The sequence below is a fragment of the Electrophorus electricus genome, chromosome 11 (assembly GCF_041902795.1).
Source record: "Electrophorus electricus isolate QZ-2024a chromosome 11, ASM4190279v1, whole genome shotgun sequence".
NCBI classification, from domain to species: domain Eukaryota; kingdom Metazoa; phylum Chordata; class Actinopteri; order Gymnotiformes; family Gymnotidae; genus Electrophorus; species Electrophorus electricus.
The window spans coordinates 3,718,304-3,730,104 of record NC_137507.1 but is presented as its reverse complement, the minus strand read 5'-3'; the positions used below and the strand labels follow the sequence as shown (position 1 = coordinate 3,730,104).

Sequence of the window (11,801 nt, the reverse complement as noted above, 5' to 3'; positions counted from 1 at the left end):
AAACGTACGGCTGTTTGGTCGTTGAGACTTTTATCTTGGCAAGGGTTTTTCCCGTAATTCACAAATACACGTTAAGAACGCGTGAGAGTAAATTAGCTAGCGTTAGCAACCCAGCTAGCTAAACGGGCGCCCTTATTTTTCACTTTTTTGATTTTGTTTTAAATAATTTTAAGCAGCCGAGTGGTTATGCAGATATATTTGTTCCTTTGATGGCCCCTAGATTTATATGACCGTTCAGATTGGCCTTTGTGGTCTGTTTGCTAGTTCATAGGTAACGTTTAACCGATGCATGAAGGATCCTTAATCATGATCAATAATGCCAAATGTATAGCAAATCCTATAGCTGACATCTTTTTTCATCACGGTGTGGAAGACGGAATGACGATCTATTGCCTGTATTCGAGGGCTTTTGTCAAGTAAGGAGCCCAGTTCTCTTGGGCTACCCAATCAAGCTTGGTTAGGTGTTTCATGTGTGCTCCCGTTGTGAGGATAGAAAGATGTAGAGCATTACAGTTTAATCAGCAGTTCTGTGCTAATGCAGATGGAGATCTGTGTGTTTATTATTTTTGTGTTGTTTTTTTCAAATGTAAATATTGCAGTGATCGAGAATTGTATCGTTCTGATTATAAATCTCTGCAGTGTCTGCCTGACAACGGATTAGAAGGTATGTAGGTTAATCTTGAAATTTCGTGCAAACTGTTGAAAAACTGTGCCTGTCTAAAGTAATAGTTTTGTTAGTTATTTGTAAAAAATATTCCCGACACATATTTTGACCCGAGGCACATTTTGTAGAGTTGTCTAGTTCGTTTAAAGCACAGAACGTTCTTGCCGGGGGCTTAGTATCATGTCACATGTTGAGCTTGTTTTAATTTTGTTTCCTCTTTTTCTAACCAGTCGCTTTGGAAGATGAGGATGAGGATGAGGATGAAAGACCTTCATGTTCTGAGGGTGAGGAAGAAAAGGCGATGGATGAAGAAACCCTGCTCATGGCCAACATGGGTCTACCGGTTGCGTTTATGAGCTCGTCAGCTCAGAGGAGAGCAGTGCGTGTTTATCTGTTGATCTTTGTTATGATGTTCAGAGAACTGCATGATTAAGTAGCACTTGACTGTTGGAAACTCTTATTTATGTCTTGGAAGCGAAAGCTCACAGAAATTAATGTGACTGACAAATGTGGGAAATATTATTATTATTATTATTATTATTATTATAATTTCCCAATAATAGTAATAAATAGAAGCATACATTTTTACATATAAACGTTAATGCCTTTTTGTTTCGCTAAGGTCAAGAAGGAACACACTCCACACAGTGTGAAGAAAAAGAGCCACTGCAGGACACTGTCCGACCGCGAGCCCGCACTGCTGGACCCATCACCGGAGACGGCGGACGTGGAGATCTGTAACGAGGATGAACAGGAGGGAGACGAGCGTGCTGTTCCGGAGGAGAGTCCAGCCGAGGCGGAGTCCGGAGCCTCCCATCCGGCCTGGCCGCAGTACTGGCAGCTGCATGGAGAAGGCCTGCTGTGGGGCGGCTGGGTGGAGAAACACCCGGAGTTCGCTGGTACGGCCCCTCAGGCTCCCTGGGACTCCCCGGACTGGAAGGAGGCCTGGGAAGAGCACTCCAGCCAGGCCTGCCTGTATTACTGGGAGCAGTTCCACTACTGGGTTTCCCAAGGCTGGACTGTGGACAAGTCCTGTGACGGGGATGAACAGCTCGGCGAGGACGAACGGGCGGCGGAGAGGCTGCAGTCACCGTCTTCCTGTGACGAGAACTCGGGGACAGTAGAGGAGCACCTGCGTACAAACCCAGAGGACATGACACAACTTCTGGGCTGCCTGAACTTGGCTGGAGGTAATGACAGCAAGGGGCCCTTGAGCTGCAGTTACGCGGGTGAGCCCAGTGATGGTGGTGACCGGGAAAAAAGGCCGTCAACTCCTGGCACCGTCTGCCCTGACAGTGAGTTCCTTTCATCATTTGTATGTTGGCTTGTTCATTCCTGTTTCTGCTGCATGTTTTGAAGGGACACAGTGTTGCGTGTGAAAGGGCCACTCCGGTTCCTGACTGGCTCTCATGGCTGGTTATTTTGTGGGGGGATTTATTTATTTATTTTTCCCTTCACCTTGTCATGATGTCGGCTTTTGAAAGAAAGAGGCATACAGCATGGGCCTGTGCAGTTTTAACAATTCCCCTCTGGTGTGTGTGTGCCTGTGGAGCACCAGAGCTGAAAACGCACAGAGAGAGTCTCATGTCTACGTCTCACTTTGTGGGATGCTCTGACAGCGGCGTCATCCCGCTGAGGCGTCGGAACAGGACACCTTCGCGGTGGTCTTCTGTTAACAAAGGTGTTCGCTTTGCTCCGGCTGTTTCAGAGGCAACAGGGCAATCTCACCCCAGCTCTGCGACAAACCCAGGCGGCCGGCCTGCAAAGGGCACCGGCACTGATGATGATGATGAGGGCGATGGCGAAGAACCCCCAGAGAGAAAGCCAGCCAAAACGAGAAGAAGGCGAGTGGACTGCACAATCGCAATTAGCACGCTACTCTGGGCATGTTAGCATTTTAGCTTCTGGTTATGCTTTTGTCTGAGAGAATTGTAATGTGTGAAAGTGGGCGGGATGGTCCCCATGTTGGCATGGCAGCTAATCCTGCTGTTTGCCGCATTAGCCATGAGCTGGACATCGAGGAGCTTGCGCAGATGCCTCCTGAGGAGGTGTGGGAGACTCTGGGTCTCAAGCGTGGCCCCCAACTCAAGTAAGAGACACACACACACATACACACACACACACACACACACACAGACACTCGCACAGCTCCTTCACCTGTGTCTGGGCCCTGGCAGGTTCACGAGTGTGCTAAAGTTCCGGCGATCTCACGGCCCACTCCCGCGGAGGCGGGCAGGACAAAAGGCAGCCCGCAGGGTCAACACGCACGTGTTCTTCAGCGAGGACGGCAAGGACGGCGAGACCAACGTGGCGGAGATGAGCCCGACCCTCCAGAAAGTAAGAGACACCGTTTTCTCATTGACCCTCAGAGGTCAGAAGGCCACCGCAATCGCTGCGGGCCTGTGACTACACATGCCTGAGCGTTTCTTTTTAAGGGCGATTCTGCGGGTCCCGGACTGGGAACCGATGAGGCCCCATGTGGGTTTATGAAGAACAGGCTGCTGTCCCGGTGACGTCTCCCGATCCCAGGATTCCCTGAGAGCGTGGCAGTGGGCGTGGTCGCGCTCCCAGTCCTAGACATGATGGGGAAGGTCCCTGAAGTTTATGTTCATATGTAGGCGTTGCTGGTGGGGTGGGCCGTGACGGGTGGATGTCAGTCTCAGGCTGAATGATGAGCCACCCACCTTGTGCCGTCTATACTGGGGCTTTACTGACATTTGAAATGAAATGCTTATGAAATAGCTGTGTGTGTGCGTGTGTGCGTGCGTGCATGCGTGCGCGTGGGGAATGACAGATTTCCATTGCTGTATTGTCATTTATAGCCGTCATGTTGTGCACACGTGCCAACGATGACAGCTTAACTGTCATTTATTTTAGGTGTGTGTGTGTGCGTGTGTACAGTCCCCCGGTCTGTCAGCCAAGTGTGATAGCAGGCAGCCTGAGCCTCTTGGAGAGTAGAAAAATGGAAGCGACAACCTCCTGCACCACAGACACACACACACACACACACACACACACACACACACCGGTAAGAGCAGCTCAGCTGTTTCTGCAGGCCGTTTACCCCATCCACACATCCTGCGCTCTGGAGCCTGATAGCGCTGTGTACACATACACAATCGCAACACACACACACATAAATGCATGCCACACTTGCACATACCATAGGTGTTCGCCCACGCCACAGACACGCTTCGCATCCCCGCAGACGGCCGCGAGAGCTGGTGGCCCACATCCCGATTCTTGAACTCCCCTCTTAAGACTGCCTGTGCTGCCCGCGGCCAACCTTTCCCCGCCTTCCCCTGGCTCGGAGAAACCCAACTGCCGCTCGGCGCGGAGAAAGGAGGAGATTCTGGTGTGACGGGGCTCCCCGCTGTGTGACCCTAGCGCTGCTCTCTTGGGACCAGAGGCATCCGCTGGTCTAGTGTCGAGAGAGAGCTTTACTGCAACAGACTGGGATCACCGCCTCCATCCAGCTTTGACTGACGAAGAGGTTCTCTGTGATGTACGGCCACTGGTCCTAATTCGACCTGTGTATGTATATTACTGTGTAGCTGCAGGCACAGTGTCTGTCTGGGTTTGTGGTGGCTTGCTCCTGGTATTCCATTCTTTCCTACCATATGAATGCCGCTGTGTTTGGAGTTTTTTTGTGTGTGTGTGTGTGTTCTGCTGACCACAGTATTGCACATGAACCTTGGTGTTTGTCTCTTAGTTATTTGTGTTTTGTTTTAATGTTTTAATCTCCCCCCCCCCCCCCCCCCCCCCCCAGGTGCAACATTTTCTGCAGAGAGTCCAAACGGAGAGTGACTCAGAGAAGGCAGCAGTATTAGACAGCCTGTCCTCCCTGCACGGGGGAGGCGCAGGGGCTGGACGGAGTACTCCCAGCCCGCAGGAGAGCAAAGAGGAGGAGGAGTTTGTAAAGTCGCCTCCCCCTCGTTCCGGCCATTCAGGGCACGTGGATCGGCCACTACCCGCAACCTGGCTGCAGCCAGAACCACAAGCGGACCCAGAGCCAGTGCGGGAAGGATCTAACCGCAGGAGGGAGCCGCCGGCCTTGGATATACCGGACTACCTCCTCCCTGACCCCACAGAGGATGGAGATGGAGGTCAGTGCACTTAGTACACCGGACCACATGTCTAAAACCAGCGTATCCTCATCCTCGTCACCCAGTAATTGCCGCATAACGAGAACTGTTAGCATTAGGTGTCGGCTTAGTTAAGGAAAACGCTTAACGGTGGGGTGTGTGTGTGTGTGAAACAAACTCCGTTTTGCCACTCCACAGCGGGGAGCGAGCGGGCCTCGAAGAAGAAGAAGAAGATGATGAAGAGGAAGCGTGCTGCTGGGAGGAGGAGCAGGGAGGTGGCCCCGCCTCCTGAGATCGCCGCCGAGCCAGAGCTGGCCAAGTACTGGGCGCAGCGGTACCGCCTCTTCTCCCGCTTCGACGAGGGCGTGAGACTGGACCACGGTCAGTGCATCCCGCTGGGTCTTCAGTGCCTCACTGTTGCCGTTAGTAACGGTACATTGCAAATGCATTAATTATAGGCTCGTTAATCATGCATTTCCATACATGATCATTTATTTTCCTTTGTTGTTATTGCATTTTGTTTTGTTTTGTTGTTTTTTCTAACATGGAATAAGTCACATTCGTATCTGGAGTGAGACGTGGTAGATGTATTTCACACTTTGCATGCATTTCACACACATTTTGCACAGAAGCACATTTAGGAAGTCATACGTGCAGCATGTTGAATGGCGGTGTCACCGGCATGCTGCACCACCCAGAGCTCCTTGCGGGAGCGCATCCATGCGCCTCCACCGTGGTGCAGGTGGAATTCCGCGTCAGGCCAGATGAAGTGTGCCGATTTCGCCTTTTAATGGAGGCTGTATCCCAGCAACCGCTGTCGGGTGTTCGGTGCCGTGTCGAACGAGTCAAAACGGACGGCGCGTTCGTCACCGCGACCACAGGGGGAACCGAGAGAGCCGTCTGCACGCTGCACACGCTCCAGGTGCGGAATTAACCAGCGATGAAAATTGAGCGATTACTGTGACGCCTTTTGTGCGTGCGTTAGAGCAACGCACACTCACCGGTGAAAGGAAGACAAAACGAACGCAAAAACGCAGCCACTGTCCTGGCTGAAAGCCAAACCAAGCAGTGGTGCAAAGTGAAAGCCACCGGATAGGGCTGTGGGTGAGGGTGTGAGTGCGTGATGTGGATTGGTTGTATGAATGTGCATAGTTTGCATGGTATGCCTCACCAAAGCATTCAGGACCCTAAAAAGTCATAAGCTTTGTCTGGATTAAAAACTGTATTTGCAGATTAATTTCCAGTTTATCTGTAACTACACTTGCAGATTATCCCAGCCAGCACTTGTATTGCCAACTGATATGCTCTTACACTAAATTTTCAAAGTCACTGTTCATTATTTGTCAATAGATTAAAAAATTGTAATAAAAAATGAAAACATTCATAAGTACTTAACCCCTATTCAAACTGGCACTTGACAGAACCACATTTTGCTGCAGTTACAGCTTGAAGTCTGTTGAGGTACGTTTATGACAGCTTTATGCTGTTTGGGAGTGATTTCTCCCCGCCCATTCCTGGAAAATTAATTTTTTGTCATTGAATATTTTTTTACATAAAACCCTTATCAGTTTAAATTAGTTCATCGAGGGTCAGTCTTTTAAATTCTAATAATTAAATTAAAATATCAGTGTCATTTGTAAAGTAGTAATTTGTCATCTAAGTGGGTTGAGTGGTTTTGCAAGGCTGGTTGTGTATGCGTGCGTGTGACATTTGTAAGAAACAGGTGGTTTGGCTGAGCAGCTGAGAGATGCATGTAGGAAGAGAGAAAAATAGATGAGAGAGAGAGAGAGAGAGAGAGAGAGAGAGAGAGAGAGAGAGAGAACGAGAGCAAGCGAGCACCAGAGAGAGAAAGAGCCAGCCAGAGCGAGCGAGCGAGAATGTGTGCTGGACAGAGAGCGAGCCAGAGAGAGCAGGCGAGAGAGCGAGAGCCAGAGAGAGCGCGCGCCAGACAGAGAGCAAACGAGAGCGCCAGAGAGCAAGAGCGCGAGTGAGAGCAAGAGAGCAAGCCAGAGAGAGCGCACGCCAGACAGGGAGCAAAAGAGAGCGCCAGAGAGTGAGAGCGAGCGAGCGAGAGCAAGAGAGCAAGCCAGAGAGAGCGTGCGCCAGACAGAGAGCAAAAGCGAGCGAGCACGAGAGAGAGAGCGAGCGAGCACGAGAGAGAGAGCGAGCGAGCACGAGCGAGAGGGCGCCAGAGCGAGAGCGAGAGCAAGTGCGAGTGAGCCAGAGAGAGAGAGGGCGTGCGCGCCAGAGAGAGCGAGCGAGCCCAAGAAAGAGAGCGCGCGTGCGCCAGAGAGAGCGAGCGAGTGAGCGAGCGCCAGAGAGAGAGCCGGAGCGAGCCAACCGGAGAGAGCCGGAGCGAACCAGAGAGCGATGGAGAGAGAGAGAGCGCGAGAGAGCACCAGGCAGGGAGAGCACAAGAAAAGCAGCATTTTCCAAGTGTAGAGATCTCCCGTCATCCACTCCTGCATGCTCCATCATTCTCCGACACACTGGAAGAGGACCCCCCCCCCCCTTTATACACACACACACACACACAAGTTAGAAAGAGCACCTTCTACCCATCTCTGAAACGCAGCATCTGCCCGCCATGGCGTGCTGCTCCGAGCTCAGATCATAGCGATCCTGCCAACCGTCCGGAATTCCGTTTGAAGTGCAGATCAGACGTGGCTGCGTCTCCCGTCCTCCGTGGGCACGCACCTCCGTGGGCACCTCGGGGGGCACCTCGCACCTCCGTGGGCACGGCGGCCTGCCTGCCTCATGCCCAGCCACGCAGTTTTTGATGGATTCAGAGAGTAAGTGGGCGAGGTGGCGAGATTCCCAGCCCGGGGCTGCTTCACGCAGGGGGAGAGTCAGTCGATGTTCCTGTTGAGAGGAAAGTGTAAAGTGTAAAGATGTGCAAACTATTAAAGTAATGGCCGGATTCCTCTGAATCCTTCAACTTCTGGAACATTCTGTCTCTCCTCTCCCTTTGGCAGAGGTTTTGAGGAACCAATGCGTTAATGTGGCCTCAAACTCGAATCCTGCGTGGACACGCCTGATTCAACTCGATAATTAAATTGAGATTTCGGTCAGCTAAACTGTTCAATGCCTGCGTCACGGCACCTGGGGACCGAGCAGCGCATGATGACGGAAATTGAAAAAGCTCTACCCGGCCCACCCGTGAGCAGTAAACAGGAAGTGGGAGGGGCCACGGTAGGCCATCTTACCCCAACCCCCTACCCACAGATGTGGCTGTAGCAGGTGTTCTATTTTGAAATGGAAAACAGAAAAGGGAAAACAAAAAAACAAAAAAAACAAACCTAGATTTATTTTTTATTTATTTTTATTTGGGGGGGGATTCATTACGGAAATGTTTCCAGTTCCTGTTCATTATGGAAATGCAGTGCTCTTTTCAACATAGCACATAAATGCCCCTGTAAGTGACTGATGTGAGTTTACAAGGTCAAACGTTAGAATAGATCTCATTTCAAAACATCAACACAGTCATCCAGCTTTAAGTCCCATCTTACTGTATATATGCGGTATGTCTCACAGACAGCAGTGCATTGCTCCCTGGAGGTGAAAAATACGTGTTTGGGGAAAGCCACAGTGATAGAAATAAAACAAATTTGAAAAAAGGGCGAGAGAGCACAAACCAGTATAGGTACCCACAGTGCACCGTGGTTTGTGTCCAGAGGGCTGGTTTTCCGTCACTCCGGAGAAGATAGCCGAGCACATCGCCCAGAGGGTGCAGGCAGCCTCAGACTCGCGGCTCATCGTAGACGCCTTCTGCGGCGTGGGGGGAAACGCCATCCAGTTCGCCCTCACTGGCAAGAGAGGTACGCCGCCGGGAAAACGTGGTCGGCTTGAACACGTCGCTGTGCAGCACGTTGCCAGAGGGAAACCGTTGTAGGGTCATCGTTATTAAATTATAGTGTTTTACATCTTCCTTAATAAAATCTTTCTGTAGATTCTGTAAGGAATAGTGCAGTCAAAAATACTAACATGGTTAAAGTAAATGAAAAATAAGTTGCTAATTTTTGAATGATTCTTCTTTCTTTCCCAATGACTTGGGTGTTAAGAATAAAAGCTATCAAACAGAAGACTAGACTAAGAAGCTACTAAGAACCCCAGATGACCCTGTTATCTGTGTGTGTGTGTGTGTGTGTGTGTGTGTGTGTGTGTGTGTGTGTGTGTGTGTGTGTGTCTGTGTGTCTGTGTCTGTCACTCAGTGCTAGCCATTGACATCGACCCAGTTCGCCTGGCGCTGGCCCAGCACAATGCTGAGGTGTACGGCGTGGCCCAGCACATCGACTTCATCCAGGGGGACTTCCTGCAGCTAGCCCCACGGCTGCGTGCTGACGTGGTCTTCCTTAGCCCTCCGTGGGGAGGGCCGGAATACCTCAGCGCCGACGTCTTCGACATCAAGACCATGATGAGTCCCGATGGATATCCTTTTAGCACTGCGATCGTTTTAATGCGCCATGCTGCTGTGGCTAACAGACAGTGAGAGCCAGTAGGGAGTGTTTAGCCTGAGCGCATTAGTGCGACTGCAGCATAATACCAACTGTTCTTTGTCAGAAGCACTAGCATTTTATGCCAATGTTTTTCCTTGTTTTTGGATTATCACGTACGCGATTATCAGATCAGCAAACGCAAGTGTGCAAGCTTCGAATAGTGTTGCTGCACCGTGTAATCTGGGGATATTCCTTAACTCACCACACATTTGAAATTTTCAGGCTGTCCAAAATGATTTCCGATAACATAGTGTATTTCCTCCCTCGGAATGCTGATATGGATCAGGTAAGACCACAAGAAGATTGGAATGTTTGATGGAGTGTTTTTAGTTCATTGAGATAGAAGAAGTGTGTGTGTGTGTGTGTGTGTGTGTGTGTGTGTGTATGCACACATTTGGCTTCAACTTGACCTTCACACTCATTTTTGCAAATGGTCTCTGGATGGTGGCTTTTTGTTGCTCCCAGTCTGCGTGCTGACATCAGCAAATCTGTCTTGCCTGCCTCAAATAAATTTCTTACACAGCCAATCGTAAACCAGATTTGAATGAATGCTGTGTGCATATTGGACAGGAATACGAAATATGTTTTCTCTAAAAATGGGACTGGATTAACACGCACCTTAGCGGTAATATTTCCATATTCTGATTACAACCAGGGTGTTGCAGTGAGTGCACCTCATTCTTCAGAGCTGTTTGATACACAGCTCTCTGTACAATACCATGAAAAACAAATTTGTCGACATTTAAAATTTCCAGAGAGTTCTGTCTTCAGTTCGAAGCTCGTCGTTGAACAGAGCAGGGCTCCCAAACCATAGGCCTGCTTTCATCATGACTTCAACGCAGGGTGGTGCTAACCATGGATACAGAAAGCAGAAAGTTTAAACCCAGTCTGACGCTTCCTAGACACTGTCATTTAACCCCTGAGTTTCTGCTCAGAAATGCACAGTTCTTATTTCCATAGAATGCATATTGGCATCTGAAATATTGCCATGTTAAAGCAAAAACCCATCAGTTCTTTCCTTAAAGGGCCCCTATCATGGAAATCTGAATTTCCCTCACTTATTTGAAAAAAAGAATTTTGAAGTAATATAAATATTGTTCATATTTCAAAACGCACTGCGCACACTCCCAGTTCATACAGTCTATGCATGGAATCTAAGATGCAGAGAACAGCCCATTTTCAAATCGCTTTCTTTGATGTCTTGAGAACAATCTCATTTACATATCTCTGTCTATTCAGCCTAAGGCAGTTTAGCCCCACCCGCTTACATTGAAGTTTTCAGGGGTGTTTCAGCCTGATGACGGAGGCACACACACACAATACAGGCTGCCAATCAGAACAGAGCTCATTTATCTTTTATCCGTATTAAAAGCATAGTAACAGAAACGGCCTGTTTAATTACAAGAGGTAAAGTTGTAAAATGGTCACACACAAATTAATTATATTTTTAGAACATAAAAACGCACAAATGCTGTAAGTGGGCACAAAGGAAATATTAAAAGAGAAATATGATATGGGCCCTTTAACAAGTACACTAGAACCCCAAATAACATTTTTAGAATCTTATAATAATGCTCTAACTATTCCAGAGCAGTAGTTTTGGAGATATTTATGAGCATTTCCTTCATGGTTGTGCAATCAGAAATGGCTTTTGCTTCAGATTAAACCAGTTGCAGAACTGATTATTTGTTCATGGTTATTGCCTTTATCAACAACTTGACTCCCATGAGACTCCTGGTGATGCTGCAGGAGATTCGTTCAGGCCACCTCCTTCCGTTGGGGGAGGGCAAGGCCATGATTGTAGACAGACAGTATCTGGCCACCATGTCCTGAGGGATCTGGATTGGTGAGGAACCAGATTCCAGCGTGAACTCGAAGAAACGTTTGATTTGTTGATAACGAAGTCAAAGCATTTCATAATGATTTAATTAGGAAGTAAAAGCTCGAATCTGTAGTTAGTTATATAGTTACTACGATGTTACAGACACGGTTTGCATAAAACAGCATTGTTTATGTATAGTTTTGTCTTTTTTTTGTATGTGGTAGGTGTGAAATAATATGAAATATTAAGCCAAAACCTATTAAAGCAAACAGAGATGCTGTTGTGTAAGGAAACCACTTTAGAAGCCTGGTTTTGGTCTGCCTTTGTTTACTAAGTCAATGGCCAAACAATTCCTGCTATTGCACTTATTAATATTCAGTATTAATATCTCCTTTTTTGCTCTAGATTGCTTCGCTTGCTGGGCCTGGTGGGAAAGTAGAAGCGGAGCAGAACTTTCTGAATAACAAGCTGAAAACCATAACGGCTTACTTTGGCAGTTTGATAAAGACAGATTCTTAGTTAGCCTTGTTGGTGCACTCCAGATCAGATTTCTGATCGTGTTTATCTGTCATTTCTTATTGTACTGTTCTGTACAATCTGCAAGTCTGTTGTACTGGCTAGTGTTTATTCTTTTACAGTTAATGTTTATTTTAGAAATGATACCTGTTTGTAAATCTTTTTTATTATTAAAGTTGGTCATGTAATCCTTTGTAATAGTAGCTGTAAATTACCTG

The 11,801-nt window shown here is 48.3% G+C and overlaps 1 protein-coding gene across 4 annotated transcripts; it reads left to right on the top strand.

Moving 5' to 3' along the window:
• The first annotated feature begins 56 nt into the window (after positions 1-56).
• On the top strand, positions 57-11,776 carry tgs1 (trimethylguanosine synthase 1). 4 transcript variants are annotated; one of them, XM_081722931.1, is made up of 13 exons: positions 57-416; positions 600-664; positions 895-1,043; positions 1,287-1,959; positions 2,373-2,508; positions 2,667-2,753; positions 2,842-3,001; positions 4,434-4,770; positions 4,948-5,130; positions 8,424-8,567; positions 8,961-9,179; positions 9,455-9,531; positions 11,473-11,776. In XM_081722931.1, the coding sequence occupies exons 1-13, from the start codon at positions 286-288 to the stop codon at positions 11,584-11,586; spliced, it is 2,475 nt and encodes an 824-aa protein (XP_081579057.1). In that variant the 5' UTR covers positions 57-285; the 3' UTR covers positions 11,587-11,776. The 4 variants fall into 4 exon arrangements, 2 of the variants coding, with proteins under 2 accessions (XP_081579057.1, XP_081579058.1); XR_014125899.1 differs by lacking the exons at positions 9,455-9,531; positions 11,473-11,776 and adding an exon at positions 5,382-5,671 and having other exon boundaries at positions 8,961-9,099; XR_014125898.1 differs by lacking the exons at positions 9,455-9,531; positions 11,473-11,776 and adding an exon at positions 5,379-5,671 and having other exon boundaries at positions 8,961-9,099.
• The last annotated feature ends 25 nt before the right edge of the window (positions 11,777-11,801 follow it).